This window comes from Perca flavescens, chromosome 18, assembly GCF_004354835.1.
Source record: "Perca flavescens isolate YP-PL-M2 chromosome 18, PFLA_1.0, whole genome shotgun sequence".
NCBI lineage: Eukaryota > Metazoa > Chordata > Actinopteri > Perciformes > Percidae > Perca > Perca flavescens.
The window spans coordinates 24,358,518-24,376,499 of NC_041348.1; the positions used below are offsets into that span (position 1 = coordinate 24,358,518).

A 17,982-nucleotide genomic window follows, 5' to 3' on the forward strand; every position below is an offset into this window, starting at 1 on the left:
CTAAATTGATACCAGAATCATCCAAATGTTTGAAGTTCATCTGCGGCCTGTCAACCACGGGTCGTTAAGTACCACCGATGGGACCAATTAAGCCTGGTGATAATTATGTTTTGTGTCGGAAGCCAGTAGAGCAGCTCACTCAGAGCTCTTTTTCTCTTTGCGTGTGTGTGTTGATTGTTGAAATCCATGCCACTGGTTGAGGATTAGCTGCAGAGCTACATGGTTTCAATTCACTAGTTGGCCTATTTAATCCTGGAGCAGCTTGGCACATGATGTACTCACACACACACACACACACAGTGATAAAGTGGAGCAAAACACAGGTTTGCAAAGGGTCACGTAACAGATAATTAGTTTAGTCACACTGGATTTGTGGCTGGTAAACTGTCAGCACTGATCAACACACACCTGGGGGCCAGCAAACTGTTGCTCCACATGTGCACTGTTGGCATGTGTGATGTTAAAATCTAGCTTACATAAATTGCTGACTGATAACTACAGAACCAAAGGAACTAGTAGCCAATGGTTTGTCACCTTTTTCTCACATCAGTGGTAGTGCTACAGCCAGATCTGTAGACTTGTAGAGATTTAAGACTTAGACTTAAGTATACTGTGGGTTTTTGGCACCTTTTGTGTGAGGTGTGATGAATAAAACAAGTTTAAAAATGAAAAAATCTGGAGGTGGGGTGTTAGAAAGAAGTCTGTAGTTCTGACCCAGTTAAATACCGGAAGAGTAAAAGACAGAGTAAAGACAACACTAAGTCACTTAATGTGTCTGTTAAATAACTATAGCCAGTTATTTTTATATAGGTATGCATGTATGGGATGAAGAGCACCTTTCAGGAGTTTCCACGCTGTAAGTGTGTGTGTGTGTGTGTGTGTGTGTGTGTGTGTGTGTGTGTGTGTGTGTGTGTGTGTGTGTGTGTGTGTGTGTGAGTTGAGTGTGGCAGTAAATCAGGTTAAAAGGATAAACATTGCAAGATCCTCCAAGAATCCCATCTTCTGCACTGCTGTCTAACAGCAGTTTTCTCTTTTGTGACAACATCCATCTTGGTTTGTTGAAGCTCCACTCAGAGTGTGTCGTAAAGCAAATACGTGTCTAGAAATAAAGACAGCGAGGGAGGAAAAAGAGGAAAAAGCCTGGTGTCACTCCTCACCACATGATCACTGTAATTTAAATACTGTCACATTTCCATGCCATGTCTTAAAAGGATAGAAACTTTGTTTGATAGATTGAATCAACTAAAGCTGCTGTTGTGCCAATAGCCGAGCCGCTGTTAAACAAGGGATGCTGTGTCACGGCTGGCTAGAATTTCACACATAGGGGCAAAATATAGAGAGGGCTTTTTACAGTCTCACTCATATTTATAAGTCCAGAATTCTCTCAATCCTCATTATCTTTACACATTAGTTCTGGTCACCATTGCTGATTTATTTGGAGCCAGTGAGATGCTTTTAACAGGCTCAAACTGACTCATTGTGGCGCATGAACAACACTGAAATGTTAACAGCAGTAAAATATTTTTATTCTTTTTGGACTTAAATATCTCCAGAAAATGTTTACAAGTACTGTGTAGCAAAATAAATATCAGTTGTTGCCTATACAGTGTTGGGATCTCTATGGAGGAGATTTTACTGTATAAGAATGGAGCCCCTGCCACCTAGTGTCACATTTGGCTTTTGCACTGTGGAACAAGACAGCCAGATCGATCCCTCAAAAAACATGCTCTAAAAGACTAGAAGATAACAATTAAAGATCCCATATCATGCTCATTTTCAGGTTCATACTTGTATTTGGGGTTTCTACTATAACATGTTTGATGCTTTAATGTTAAAAACAAACACATAGTTTTTCCTCATACTCTCTGTCTGAATATACCTGTATTCGCCCTCTGTCTAGAAACAAACCGTTTTAGCGTTTCTCTTTAAGCTCCCTTCCCAGAAAAAACACGGTCTGCTCGGATTGGTCAGCATTTCCAAGTCTTCTGCATCTGCGCTCTCATGGCGCGTTCATGCCACCTCAGAATAACAGGGACCGCCCCCTTGGTTACATTGTTTTTCCGACTGGCAGCGTTCACATGGTCGGCATGCGTGTTATTCTTCTTCTGTTATATTGGCGTTTGGCATAACAACTTGTTGCATGACTGCCACCAACGGTTGGCCGTAGCCTAGAGCATCAGGTGTGTGAAAACATGGAGGCCACAATGACAAAAGATTTTCTGCTGTTTTCTTATACGAGCATAGAAACAGCACATGGACAGGTGTTTGTTTGTGTTATCTGCAGGACAACCAACGGGAAAGGACACGGATAATGTGTTGGTTTTTTTATACATGGGCCTATTTATGAATAATTTGAAACATGTTATGTCTGTGTATGTTTCTTGGCAGAGGCATTTGTCCACAATAAACAATTTATTGTCATTGAAATATATTCAGTGAACCAAAGACGCTTCCATCAAACGTCAGTTGGTGACGCGTTGTTGACAACTGACGTTTGATGGAGGCGTCACCAACTGGGAAACTCGGTTAGCAAAATTCAGCCCGAGTTTCCCACCTCTGATTCCCAGAGGAAGTGACGTGAATGGTGACGTTATCACTCGGAAAAATGTTTTTCCGATGTCCATGAATGCACGGTCAGAGCCTCTGCACCGTCATTGCACTTTCTACCTATAGTCTAGTTGTGACATCACAACCGTACAGAAGTCCTGACGGCTCATTTAAAGGCACAGTTTCTAAATACAGGCTGTGTGCATTTCTCTGTGGATTGAGCATTTTGATACTTTGACAGTTATTATATAGCACCTCAACCTGTTTTATAATAAAAAGACATGGAAATCTCACTTTTTACAATATGGGACCTTTAAGGGAAACTTTGAGAACTTTTCTGTCTTCGACTAAACTTTGTAATGACTATAACAGCAGCCAGATTCAAAGAATGGGTTTCTTTACTTGAAAAAAAAAGAGCGTAACAGTTTCAACAGTAGAGAGTTCAAACATAACAAATATCACAAGTTGGCTGTGTGTGTGTGTGTGTGTGTGTGTGTGTGTGTGTGTGTGTGTGTGTGTGTGTGTGTGTGTGTCCGTCCTTATGACACAGTCACACAGGAAAAGCACAGGTGTAATTAATAACTTCAAAGATGGCTGCTCTGCATTTATGTTAGTAGAACCATTGTTAATGATATTAATTACAACTGTGCTTTTGCTGATATGATATGTCGGCTGTGAAATAAGTGAAGTGAAGCTGGAGCTTCTCAAAGCCTTGATTTTCCTGCAATCACTAAATGGTTAAGATTATGAACCGTGAAAGTTAAATTATTTAATGTTGAGTCACGGTCCATGCTGTTTGTCTCTCTACTCTGCAGCACTGAATGCTGCTGCCAATAAATTACAAAACTTCTGGAAAAGTCCTCAGGCTCACCACGGTCAAGTCAGGCAGAGTTACACTATACGACAGGAAAACCCAAAAATAAAAGCCCATATATATCCATATTTATATAATGTATGTAGCCTCAGTGAAACATTTCTACGGCCACGAAAGAAAAAAAAAAAAAAAAAAAAAAAAAATATATATATATATATATATATATATATATATATATATATATATATTTGATTGGGACAGTGCATGTTAATAAACAAACATGGAATACATGCATGTAAACATGCCGGATTGTAGCCAAGGGCTAATTTCCATCCGTAGTCCCACAGTAAATAACAGTATATTACAGTAATGTTACCTATACAGTGACTTTCAGATTGAAAAAGTGGTGGGTTTAACAACTACTTTGGACAGATGCAAAACCAGAATATTACAGTTTTCTGAACAGTTTACCACAGGTGATAATCCGACCGAGCACTGCCCCATGCTGTCAGTTTGGGTAATGTCAGCTATGTTTGTTGTCCTGCTGCTTTCATGTTTGGGAATCCTCTCAGAAAAGTGCTTGAGATCCTGAAAGTCTTTTCTTGACCAGGTACCATCCCCTCTAAATAATAATACACAAATCAAATAAAAAAATAAAATAAAAACATCTTCTCTGACAAGCTAGCAGTTAGCCATTTTGTCCCTGGGGAACCACTAGCTAATGTGATTATTTTTTACAAGCGGTTTGTTTATAACAATATACTGTGTCTGGTAAGTACTGAGTGCTTAATTGCAAGTTTTTCTTTAAAAGGCAGACTTTAAAATATATGCAATAAAAGATAATCCATATCAACCGCAGTTACTTCTTTAAAAGAACGTCTGCCTACTACGACAAAAGTACTTGGCAAACAGCCAATCAAATTGCAGTGAGGCAACAGACAATCAGCCTTATTGTTGTCTTCCTACGTTAGTCTCAAGGCACTTGACAAGAATTTAAAAATATTTTAAAACTACACTTACATTAAAAGGTAGAATAATTATTAAAAAAAAATAACAGCAGTAACTGAGGGTGTTTTCTTTTCTGAAATGCATTAATCCAAAAAATAAAATAATTTCAAAGTTACTCAGTAGGCCTAGGCTAGCACTAAAGCCGTAATTTTTGCTGCTAACACTAGCTAAGATAAGAAAAGATAAGATAATTTAAGATAACCTACTCAATTCATTTCCCCCTATATGGCAATTTCTGTCCAAACTTTGGAAGAAACGTTCATAATAGCGATATATTTTGAAGGGTAATACAGGAAGTTGTCTTTTGTTGCTGTGGCTTGACTGTAGCGGCGGGGGGCAGCATGAACCACATGTCGTCTGCACCGTCCCAGTTATCCGCTGGTATAAATACGAGCAGCAGAGAGACTGGAGCAGCTTCAGACGGTCTGGAGTCTCAGGAAACAAACAGAGGTGAGTCAGAGGGGCTTTTATTTTTTGAGAATCTGCAGCTGGGTGATGCAGAGGAAAATAGTCTCTTCAAAGGCAAGTTGTGATGATGCTATTTTGACAGTTCAGAATAGAATAGAATGAAATGCATTTTCCAGGTTAAGTTTATGAAATGTCGACATTTCCAACATTAATTCGGCTATATGTTTTTATTCTATATTTTTTTTTTAAATCTGGTCCCTACAGTTGTTTTCTTTATGATGACTTATTCATGGCTGACAAGGCCATGTTTGTTTTGCTTACTCATGGGTGTGACCTTCATCTTTGGATCAAAACAACTGGATTAGGGTAGATGACATCATATTGTGGTTGGTTCACTTTAATGCACTTTAGGCTAGGCACACCCAGCAGCAATCCTAACTGTAATATAAACAATATTAATATAATATAAAGTAATATCATTTGATTGTGAACTTTTGATAATTTAGTGAAGGAATACAGGGTTTTAAGAACATTTTGATAGTGAAACAGCATTCACATTCACATTCTCAATATTCTAATCCAAATATAGGCTACTGTAGTATAGCTATTTGCAATTTTGACAGTTCTAAAAAAAATGTTGTACATTTTCTAGTTTAAACTGACCCTAATTTCTCCTTTGGGTGCAGAAATCCCCTAACACTTAAAATGAGGCCAAAATTAGGCCACACGTGCCAGTGTCCCATTTGTTGTAAATGGTGCTCAGATGATCCAGATTAGATAAAAAAAAAATGTTCCTCATTCTAGCATTAGGAAAGTCTGAGCTTCTAAAAGAGAGAGAGAATGAGATAAGATAAGATAGGATAGGATAAAACTTTACTGAATTCATATGTCACAGCACCACAGATATGAAGTGAGAGGTACGAAAGCAGATAAAGAACTATTTAAATGAAATAAATGGAACTATAACAACAAATTACATTTAAAAAGCTGCATATCGTACAATATATACATACGGTACTTCAGACTACATCAGTGAATTGCACAAATACTTCCTGGCAGCCATGATGCATAAACAATAGCCTAATATAAGTATGAATAATAAATAACACATGCATAATAATATATCAGAGTATGGTTGCAACAAATGCTTATTTCCACAATCAATCGATTAATTGTTTGATTTATAAAATGTCAGTTATCAAACCATCGTTTCCCTGAGGCCAAGGGCACGTCTTGATGTTTTGTTCGACCAACTGTCCCAAACTCAAAGATATTACAGGAAACAATCAAGAAAACAAAGTGTTGACATCTGGAATAAGAACAGCTGGAGCCAGGGAAGTTTTGAGATTTTTGCTTAAAAATGATAAATTAATTACCAAAATCCTTTCCAATAAATTTTAAGCAATTCATCCACAAAACGTTTCAGCTTTGTCTTAAACTGTATATAATATGTGCATTATGTGTAATATACACACACATATACAATACAATTCAGAACAGTAATATGGTTTTAGACATGGACAGCGTCCGATGCAGATGTTTTACTGTATTTGATTTTATGAAGCTGAAACTGAACTTTCTAGAAAGGCACTGCAGGCAACATCTGGACGGTGGGTTGGTTTGCATTCTTTCAGTTGTGTAACAGGATCCTCGCAGCTGCTTATTTCTCCTTTCTCTCCGTTTCTTTAACTTTCTCTCTGTCAACCTTTCTCTGACTGTTTAACTTGCTCTGTCTTTGTGTGTGTCTGCTTTTTTTTAATGCATTGCTCATTCTTTTCTCCCCCTGCACCTCAAGTCTTACTCATTCTGGTTGTTTTTTTTCTCATAAAAAGGTTTTAGCGGTCACAGTCCGCCCCCATGTATACAAACCTTCCTGGAACAGCTATGATGTAATTACAGCAAGAGGCTTATTGTCACATGATTAACAACCTCCTTGTGTAAGCAGATGCAGTTTGCCGCACAGTACGTGTTAAACACGAGCACATGAGCTTTTATAGAGAGGAGAAAGGGGGACGTTTATTTTTAGCCCCCAGATGGGCATCCAGTCCTTTTTGTTTTGGTTTTTTACTGCAGATTAACAGGACAGAGATTCAAAGAGGTTATACCCATCATTAAATTGAATTCATCTTCCTTATAATACTTCTAACAGTTGCTACTAGATTTATCTGAAAGCTGAGAAAATCAATTGTTCAAACCCACAGTTTTAAGGGATTTCGAGGGATCCAAACGTTTCCAAAGATGCCGAATATGTCAGGCTGAAATTTATAATAATAATTTATTATTAAATGATGCAAAAAATATCCAGAATGGTGCAGCTATAAAAACATGGAGTCTTTATGTGTAAACATCGTAGAGCTTCAATGTAAAGATTGAAGAGGACGATACTGAATATACTTATGTGTGATACTGTCAGACAGTGTGGAATAAGATGAAACAATGTCTGGAACTCGTATGTTAATACATCAAGTAACAAATACATGTAAAAGTTACACATCTTTTGTGTTGAATGGACATGCTGTGCATACTGTACTTTGCTTGTTTCCATAGGAACAGGAGACTGTGGGTGGGCACAAACATCACTGAGCAGGGGATGAATCTGAAAAACAAAGTTGCATAAGATATATTTTGTCTTCAGGACTTTTTTTATTTTTAACATTTCACAAACATACAGATCGAACATTAAACCAATAACTTCTTATTATATGGGTCAACAGCCCTCTTAGCTTGAACAATATAATGAGCTACGCCTAACTCAACACTATCTGGTTAAACATAAGTGGATGTTTTCCGGCAAGTTTACTGTTTTGGTTCAGTCTCAAAGCTCTAATAAAGCCACTGTAGACGCTACCTGCTCAACACCAAACAGCAGACAGACAAAGTCAGCGACTATGGTGAAAATAGTGGAGCATTTAGCAGCCTGACAGAGCCTGCTGTTCCCCTCAGGAGTTGGCAGAGACCAAAAACAGAGCTGACAGGAGAGTGAATATTGGACAACTCTAAATGAATGATTATGTTGCTCTGTAATGGCTGGATGTGTAAATAAGCGACCGTTTGCTAAAAGGTTCCCCATATCAACTTAATCTTAATACAGTGTCAGTGTTGTGTGTTACATTAAGAGCTTGTTTATGCTGTGTCCCATGTGGCTAAAAGAGAAATCACAGTGAGGTCCGCGGTAACTGTCGTGTACAGAGCCCTGACCTCAACCCCATCCAACACCTTTTGGGATACAAACTGGAACGCCAACTGCGAACCAGGCCAACCAACATCAATGGCCGACCCCTCTAACGCTCTTGCGGCTGATTGGGAGCAAACCCCTGCAGCCAGCTTTCAGAATGTGGTGGAAAGCCTGAAACCAGAACAGCGGAGGCTGTTATCGCAGCATATCAATGCCCCATGGTTTTAGAATGAGATGCAACAATCGCATACTGTAAGGGTGTAATGTTCAGGTGTCCGCATACTTTTGGCTATACAGTATAATGAACCAAGTGTTATTCACTTTCCCACTCTGCTTTTCATGGTCTTATGCATGTTAAAACAATAATAATAATAAAATAAAACAATGGCAAAAAGATTGGTGCATTTCAGAATCAGTTGCCAAATAAGTAACACGTGGATGGTGCATACATAAACATAAACATATTAAAAGGAAATAAACAATAAATGTAAAAGAGACGATAACATAAATAAACAAATGAACAATCGGTTACACTTTACTTGAAGGTATCTACATGAGAGTGACATGACACTGTCATGAACAAGTCATAAACGTTTATGACATAACGCTTCTTTTAGTAAGTGTCATTCGTTTTTTGTCATGAGAAGCTAGGGTTAGGGTTAGGGTTAGGGTTAATGTGTCATGACTGTGTCATGTCACTCTTATGTAGATACCTTCAAGTAAAGTGTTACCGAACAACCTAACTGCTTAACAATAAGAAAAGAAGGCCGTATGGATTGGTGCAGGATGACGTGATCGCCGTGCTGCGTTTTTAGAGGAAAAGGGAGGATTATATCCGTCTGCAGAAATAAACAGAGAGTCGACTCGCAGAGACTGAGAGGCGTATACTGCCTGGGGAAAGCTGCACAGAGAGGAGAGAAGGCCGGTCCATCTGTCTGATGACTTTCTCTCTCTGTCTATTTCTTGTGTGTGTGCAAACGGGAAAAAAAAAAAAAAGAAAAGCTACAGTTGGTCTCTGTTGAAGCTGTCATTGTTGAATATACGGGCAGCTGACCAAGCACACGCTAGTAGAAAAAAATGGGTAAACAGAGAAAGGGCCTGCTGTTCTCTTTATATAATGCACAGTTGGTCAAAGTCACAGGAAACACTGGTCTGAGGTCAGTTTGGTGATAATGTCCTTGCTGATGGTTTTTAGCGAATGAAACAAGAGACGAGGAAATGATCATACAGCAGACATCACTTTGAATTATTCATAAGTGTTGATCAGAGCTGTTATTTTTATGTTTTGCTGTGCAAGGGCGGAAAACTGCTGAGCAATGATGGTTATTTTCCACTGCGTAGGTTTCTGGTTTCTTTACAGCTTGTGTCGCCCTCTAGAGGAGAATGGAGAGGCATAATAACAACATCCCTACAGTCAGGAGTTTAGATCTGTTCATTCATGCTGGATGTTTTTCAGCTGTTTTTTTTCATCATTGCCTGCTGGCCCTGTGAGAGTCAGAGAGGATGTTAATGATGATGATGATGATGAAGAAGAAGGGGTCCAAGTTTCTGGCCGTGGTGGCTCTTCTTCTGGCCTCAGCCAACTGTATCCTCCTTCCATCAAAAGAAGATCTTACCCGTAAGTGTCTCTCCGCACCTGCATCAGAAAACTTAAGTTCACCCAAATTTACAAACAACATTTTTTGTGTTTGAGTATTTTTCATTTTTGTTATTGTTTTTGTTTAATTTCTCAGTAAAAGCTGTACAAAGTGAAGTCTTTGCATTATCCAGAGTCGTTAAATACCAAGCAGCTGTTTTTTTTCTCAGAGAAAACTATCTAAAAGCCTGGATAACTACAAACTAAAGTTACAGTAGGCTACTTAATGACTAGATATCATAAGTAAATGCAAAATATTGAATAAAGAAAACAATACATTTGCAATTTGATTGGACTGGTCCTTTAAAACAACTCAAACTTTTAGAAATGAATAAAGCTTTTACGAAATAAAAGATGAATACCCTAAAGTGCAAGTGTTATTCCTTTCATGTGTATATGAAAATGCCTAAAATGGAAATTAGGGGATGTGGCATTATCAGAGGGCGCAGAAAGAAGTAAAAGGGTATTTTTTTACAAATAATATTACATATGAATCAAGTTCAACCAAAAAAGAACACAACAAAAATATCTTACCCACATATTTGTTCAATTTACTTACATTATCATTTTGGTCAAAGAGGGCAGAAATGCAAGTCTGTTACAGGAATATCTGCAGTAAATTAATATGCGATACGTTTTTTTTTTCTTTTTTGCAGAGATCTCCCTCCTGGGAGAAAAGTATCTGGATAAACAGATTGAAAACGCCGTTAACGGAGTGAAGGAGATGAAGAGCGTGATGCAGAAATCTTCAGAGGAACACCAGAAGTTTCTGGACGCCCTGGAGAAAACAAAGGAGCAGAAAGAGGTAGAAACATGACTGACGATGCGTTTTGTGTCAAGTATCAGCACTGATGCTAGATAGTAATTGTCATACATAGAGACAGTAAGTGTTAAAATATGATCCACAGGAAAAGAATTAGGCTTAGTTTGTCCTGATAGAGCTGATTGTAGAAGAATTTATGTGTTTTTTTTGACAAAGCAGAGTGACTGTAAAGTCACAGCAAAGTGCTACATCCAGTCGTATATACCTTTTTATAAAGATAGATAGATTTCTATTGATCCCAAAATGGGAAATTACGGCAAAGCAACTGGAAGAAATGTTATATCTTTCATTTTTTGAGTACAGTACCCACTTTCTTGGCGACATAGAACAAGAAAGACCAACAAGGTGTTATCAAGTTTTTAGTGTTTGGTTAACCAGCTGTAGTAAGAAGTGTCTTACACGCAAACAAATAAAAGCTTTGTTCTAACCTACAGAATGTCAAACTTACTGAAATTTGATCTGTGGTGGCACTTTAAAGATGAATTCGCAAAGAGAAAGTTGTCTTTCAGAGCTTTATTGCAGTGTTAAGTCAAACATTTGCAGATGGACCACTGAGCTCGCTCGGCTGAGAGATACTGAAGTTCAGATGCTGGCACTTACACAGACAAACATCCCTTATGCTCAAGTTTTGCAGGTGTCTTTTAATCAACACTTGCTTCTGTCTGCTGGGAATCAAGAGTTGAAGGCTGAATCCCACGGCTTCGCTTCCAATAACATTTGCCGGGAAGCAACAGTTAAACACTTTCACACGGCAAACAGAAAAAGACAAGCTCTTTATGCTGTATAACAATATCTGAAGTGAATAAGGGTTTAAAATCTGCCAATACAGATCCCTAGAAAACATGATGCAACGATAATAACTGGTAATAACCACTAAGTCCTAAGGATCCCACCAAAATAAAAGCTTGCCTCTTGAAGTCTTTGTTTCTGTTTCTGGACAGGAAGCGTTGCGCGTGGCTCAGGAGAAGGAGGCCAAGCTGGAGCAGGAAGAGGAGGTTTGTAACGAGACCATGATGGCCCTGTGGGAGGAGTGTAAGCCCTGCCTGAAGAAAACCTGCGTTAAATACTACTCCCGAACCTGCAGCAGTGGGTCTGGACTGGTGGGACGCCAGGTCAGACCATCGCATGTACACATACATGTATTCATACTAGATTATATATATATACGGGGCTGTGATTATAATCCAGTTATTAGCTGGTCAATGCCATCTTTTATAATGGATATATGCAGTTTCAGATTCAGAAAACTCAAAACGCAATTCATTTGTACAGTCTATCCCATCCATGTAATAAATAAGTACAATCCACACGATGCAGTCAGCATCCACATCAACATGCCAGTGACAACAAGAGCATAGATCAGATCAACAATTTGTGTTCAGTGGCCTAATGGCTGAAAGAATGAAAGAATTTGCATACCAATTAGTTTTCTGTGCAGGAACATAATAGCACCGGCCCGACGACATAACTGAAAAGTCATTGATTACATATGGCCTGGAGAATCAATCAATACTGCTGGGTATTTATAGGGACCCCTTAAACTAAAGTGACTCTAATGCAACTTTTCTTTGAGTATGTAAGTGTGTAGTGTGCATCAATATGTAAATTATGAGTAGTATCTCTAGATACAAATAAAAGTGTCAGTGTCTTCTCCTGGCAAGCATAACATAGCAAATACTTTGGAATTTCAGTGGCATGTAAATAGTGAAATGTAAGGATGTTGCGTGGCACAAATCCAGAAGCTACTTCTACAAACACAAAAACAATAGTCTGTCCTACCACAACACTCTTACCCATCCCGTCTCTCTCTTTTTCCATCTACTGATTAGTCAGCTAAAAAGTAGAAATATTTGAGATTCAAAATCAAAAGGTTTTTTTTTTACCTGCAGCTGGAGGAAGTGCTCAACAGAACGTCTCCCTTCTCCATCTGGATCAACGGGGAGAACATAGACGTCCTGCAGAAGGAGGGGCAGCGGCAGAGCAAAGAGCTCAGGATCCTGGAGGAAAAATACTCCGAGATGGCCGACGGCGTGGACAGCATATTTTCAGACAGCATGAAGGTAGGGTTGACCTGTTAGACCAGAGAGGTAAACACTGGACACAAAGATACTGATTTGCTTGTGTATGTATAGGAGTGATAAACTAAACTAACTTTAACATTAGGGGAATACAGTACACTGAGATTAAATCAAATCACCTCATTGAGGATCTCTTTTACCCTAAATAGAGACAACCTAAATAATATATAACTGATATATATAAATTCAGACGATCATCATTGAAGCGGCAACAATATTTAACAGAATTAACAAGTCATAAAAAACGTCTGATAATTAAAAGCTTTAGAATCTCTGTACAGAATAAATAATCTACCTTCAATGCGTTTTGCATATAAAATAATATAAATAGTGGTGGAAAGATTATTCAGATATTTATTTACCCATCAAAATCTCACCCAGGTCCCTCCCCTCTGCCCCTTCCTCTTCCTGTTACTGCACGTTAATGATTCTCTGCCATGTTTACAATGCCATTGGCACATTTATATGTTTATATTTCCATATACTATGCCATCAGCACAAGTACATTTCGAAAATGTGCACGTTTATAATACAATGTAATTTGCAATAATTCTGAGTCTGTAACTACTGTTGATAATGTTAGTGTTTTTTTTAAATCTACTGTGTATGTGCACTGTTTGTTGAAAGGCAGTGACCTATATTTTGTTACATATGTGCCTGCACATTGTGTCAAGGACAATAAAATTGAATATTTTAATTAAGTAAAAGTAGCAATACCACAGTGTAGAATTACTCTGTTACAAGTAAAGGTCATGCAAACTTTACCTAGATAAAAGTACAAATGTGAATCCTAATTATGGATCTTGAATCCCAGGTATTTGTATGTGTCAACATTAGTGAAACAGACACAACAGCGCACTCACTGCAGAGCACTCCATTAACAGGCCGTGTCTCTCTGTGTTGTCGGCGTGTCTCAGGTGGCTGATCACGTGCACTACAACCCTCCAGTGTTCTTTTTTCCCAACTTCCTGGGGCCGTACACTCGCCGGAGCAGAAGCGTTCACTCTCTCTTCCACAATCCGTTCCACGGCTTCCAGGATTTGTTCTCCCCCATGAAGGACATGAGCAGGAACTTCTTCAGCTCTATGGGCTCCATGATGGACATCGACTCAGACGCAGCTCCTAACGAAGGTACATTTTCTGACATATTCTACTTAAATCACAACTACAACAGTACTCAGAAAGCTTTCGGGCGCTTCGCATGTGGTTTATTTGTCTTTTGACTGTTATTTTAAGTCTAAAAGATCTTTTTTAGGTAAACTTTTACATTTTCTTATACAGGAAGTAGATTTAAACAAAAAAAAAAAGACGTAGAAGAGAAGAAGAGAGATTTAGATCGAGAAAACTAAAAGTCATCTGCAAACACTGCTGCTACAAAGATCAGGTCATGTTAGGGTAATGTCTGTTAATAGTATTTGCTGTATCAGCTATAAAATTTGTCTTACATTTAGCACTGTAGTAGGTGAGTTTTCAAATAAATATGAAAGAAAAAAGAGCTTAAAAGAGGCCGAAACTACCCGTTTCCAAACTGTAGATAAATTGGTTAAAACGTTACTTCATGTGACAAAAAATCCGTCCCATTAAAGTCAGCGTTCCTGCAGAGTTTTTCAGTTAAAGGTGCCCTGCCACACGTATTTCATTACTTTGTAGTAATGTCTGAAGTTCTACCATGGACTCTGTAACATTTTTTGTGGGAAAAATGCCTTGGTTACCTTGTTTCAAGCCATTCTAGCGCGGTATAGAAAGCCTATAGGAAGACTCAGCTAAATTTCTGCCAGTTCTCATTAATATTCAACAAGCTAAGCTGTTTGAATATGATTGGCTAACAGCTAGCCAATGAGAGCCTGGCTATCAGAATCCTTTACCCAGCCCAACTGGGCGAGCTCATGAATAGTAATGAGCTCAGGCAATATGATGTCAGACTGACCAGCTTTTGTAATTGGTCTGATTTCTCTGCTTATTTCTTTTCAGTGGCTAGAGCTGACAGAGGAGGTAGCAGTTCATTTTCACATTCACCACATAACACAAACACATATGGACCTAACATATTTTGAAAAATTCAAGTAAAAACGGTTTTGTATGGCAGGGCACCTTTAATTTAAAACCATGCATGTAAAGTTAGAATGATCACTTTGTTTTTGAAAAAAGAAAAATGTTCCAAACTCTGTGTTTGTGTCTGGTCACAGACGGCAGTGTGAACGAGGATGTGGTCATCACCAAACCGTTTGGCAACGGCAGGATGACCTGCAGAGAGATTCGCCGCAACTCGGCCGGCTGCCTCAAGTTCCGCGAAGAGTGTCAGAAATGCAAAGAGATCCAGCATATCGGTAAGATGACGCTCTGGTGAAGTATATTCTTTTTTTTAGTATCAGTCCAAGAAAGGTATGATAATAGAGATGATGAGGATGATACAGACTGTGTAAGATGTGTAAAGCTGCAAAAACAAACAAATGACAAGTAATACTGAGGAAAAAATTAATCAGAATCAAATATGAATAACATCCTTGTTAATTAAATGTATTATGTAAGATGTCATGAAACAACTAATCGTAACAGTTCAAAAGCTTAAGTGGGCAAAATTATATCCAGCTGTGTCCATTCATGCAGGAAACCGAAATCCAGAGATTTGTTTTATTTGATTTTTTTTTTTTTTAATTAAAGCAATACCATAAGGATTCATGATCATGTTGGAAACAGGAAGGGCTTGAAATGAATGTGATTTAATCATGTAATCTATTCCTTTGTGTTAATGATATTATTGTTCCTCTGACAGCATAAACATTGTCTACATTTGAGATATTGGGACATTTGGGAAATATAATAAGGTTTATACTGATTTTACATTCAGAGGGATGCTTCATAAAGTTGGTATAAACACTGTAGCCTGAAATATCTCTGTCCCCTCAACAAGAAAACTAACAATATACTATCAGGACGGTATCAAGTCTCTATTCGCCTCCCCCAAACTTGTAAAACCTCCAAAAGTAGTTTTTTTCCCCCCTGACATATTGCCATGCTGCTCTGATTAATTTCCAATTAAAGTGATTTTTCTAACGTCACTCGAGCGCCGTGATAATGTTGCCTTCACAGACTGCTCCGGGAAGAGACCTCTGGAGGGCCCACTGAAGCAGGAGCTGGAGGAGGCGCTGGCCATGGCCGAGCGCTTCACTCAGCAGTACAACAGCCTCCTGAAGACGTTCGAGGAGAAGATGTTCAACACCTCCTCCATCCTGGACCTGCTCAACAGAGAGTTCGGCTGGGTGTCATCTCTGGCCAACAACACCAACACCAAGGACAACATCTTCCGGGTTCAGACGGTACGTAGACCTGGGGGGGTTTCTGTGGTTGTTTTTAAGTTTAAAAAAAAAGTCAGAATTCTGAGAATAAAGGTCAGAATTCTGACTTTAAACTCAGAACTCAATAAATGTTTTTACATGTGGCCCTAATCAAAATGCGGCGGGAATAAGTTGTATATTGAGCGTTTGCCCACCGGCCCTACGTCGCCGTATGGAAAACCATTTGAACTATTTTTCCTACAAACTAAGTCATACTCTGGGGATTAAGTGGTTATTTCAAATGATTGCCAGTCTAAATGTCTATTTGTGACATGCCTGCTTTCTTTGCTACCTGTAAATCATGACAATTTCCTCTTTTAAAGAGACAATGAAATCTTACTTTCACCTTGGCGACCACCTCGCAAGTTGGATTTTATGCTATCAACAGTTACTTCTCTTTTTTTGTACCGGTTAAAGCAATAACTCAACTAAAGTGAAAAGATCCAAATGACCAAAATTGGAGCAGTAAAAGCCAGTTTATCTGCATATGCACAGCATACAGTATATCAGTATTGGAAATGCAGCTATGTTTCGGCTGTTAAGATGTGCAGTGTCCCTGTACTGCAGGTGGACAGCAGGGACAATGATGAGAAGCCCAGTGAGGGGGAGAAGAAGCAGCCTGGAGAAACAAACGTGTCCGTGCAGCTCTTCGACAATCCACCCATGACCTTTAGCTTGCCGGGCGACATCCCCTGGACCGATCCAAAGTTCTCTGAGGTGGTGGCCCAGAAGGCTCTGGACCGCTACAAGGAAACCAGCGTGTGAGTGTCACGCACATGTAACCACATTTAAAAAAGAATGGTTTTAGCGTGCACGTTTATTTGCTTTCTTGCCGAGAGAAGATTTATACCAGTCTCTTGTCTGTATGGTAAATATGAAGCTACAACGAGCAGGTCTTTCATGTCCTCCTTGGCTACTAGCAACTGTTTGAACTGTGTGTGAACTGTGCGCTGTCACTTAAAGCTTGTATCATGTGGACGAGCCGACAGTGTTGTTGTCATTACTTAGAATTCCTCATGGGGGAGACAGAAACTACACACTAGCTTTAAGCATTTGTATGTTTCCTTGTAACTTATTTATATGACTTTAGATTGTGGGGGAAAAAAAAGATGGATTGTATGGAATGAAAAATAACTTTCTTAGGACGATGGGATATAAAAGAATCACTGACAATCTCTGATCTCATTCTCTTTGTTTTTTTCACAGTGTGGTTAAATAAGGTCCCAACCTGCACTGTCTGCTGACAAGTGAATGTTCTGCATTTCTCAAAAACACACCCTGGGGGAAATAAACCTGAAGCCAACACACTGATTCTGTTGTAAATCCTCCAAGTCCTGCTTTTGCAAATGATACAGTTTAACCTCAGATATTTATATTGTTACATTAGAGCTCTTTGTCCTGCTGTAAGAGAAGATATTCAGTAGATGTAGATAGCAGGCCTTGTATCATATGTGAGCTGGGCTTTTGCAAAAAAAAAGGAGCCATAGGACTTCTGCTTGAGTTTCTGTTAAAAGCCAAAATATATGTAATTGGCTCTAAAAAGGGTTTATTCTCTGCATTTAGACTTTCTAACACATGCAGATTAAACTGATATTTCCTCCACCACAGTTCAATGAAATAGAGATTTGGTTTGTTGCAAAGATTTGTGTTAAAGTAAAAGTTTAGAGTGAGTAAATTTAAGCTGTTTAAGTGACTTTAACGACCGGATGTTCCCTTCTACAGATCTGTGATCATCTGTTATCTGAGTTGGTTGGTTTGTAGGAGTTAAATTCACCGATTGGAGAGATTAAAGTTAGGAAATAAGAGTTGATCATGTTAAGGTTTGCTTTGAGCCCCTCTGTACAACAGTAACAATGAAGCAATGCATACAGATCTAATAAAAACCTGCTCAAACCCATTCAGTGTCTTTGTGTTATTGACAGTTTCCGGTATTTGGGATTATTTTGTTAGTTGATTTAAGCATTTAAGAGGAATTAACACCTTTGTCAAACAAAGCTTTTCTCATGTATGGAATCAAAATACATATATGCTACAAAATGGTGGCCAGGGACTGTATTTATCAAACTGCCAAAATGGAGATTTTGGACTACTAAAAAGGGATCTTGCAATCTCAAGAATAAAAGATATTTAGCAAAATTAGAAATGCTTTGTAGAAATA

General features: G+C 38.6%; 1 protein-coding gene across 1 annotated transcript; it reads left to right on the plus strand.

The window, feature by feature from the left end:
• The first annotated feature begins 4,715 nt into the window (after positions 1-4,715).
• Positions 4,716-17,721, plus strand: clu (clusterin). The gene is made up of 10 exons (XM_028604940.1): positions 4,716-4,819; positions 9,409-9,570; positions 10,245-10,393; positions 11,353-11,523; positions 12,301-12,471; positions 13,407-13,620; positions 14,676-14,816; positions 15,580-15,806; positions 16,392-16,585; positions 17,031-17,721. Exons 2-10 carry the CDS (start codon positions 9,456-9,458, stop codon positions 17,041-17,043), a joined length of 1,395 nt encoding a protein of 464 aa, XP_028460741.1. The 5' UTR covers positions 4,716-4,819; positions 9,409-9,455; the 3' UTR covers positions 17,044-17,721.
• The last annotated feature ends 261 nt before the right edge of the window (positions 17,722-17,982 follow it).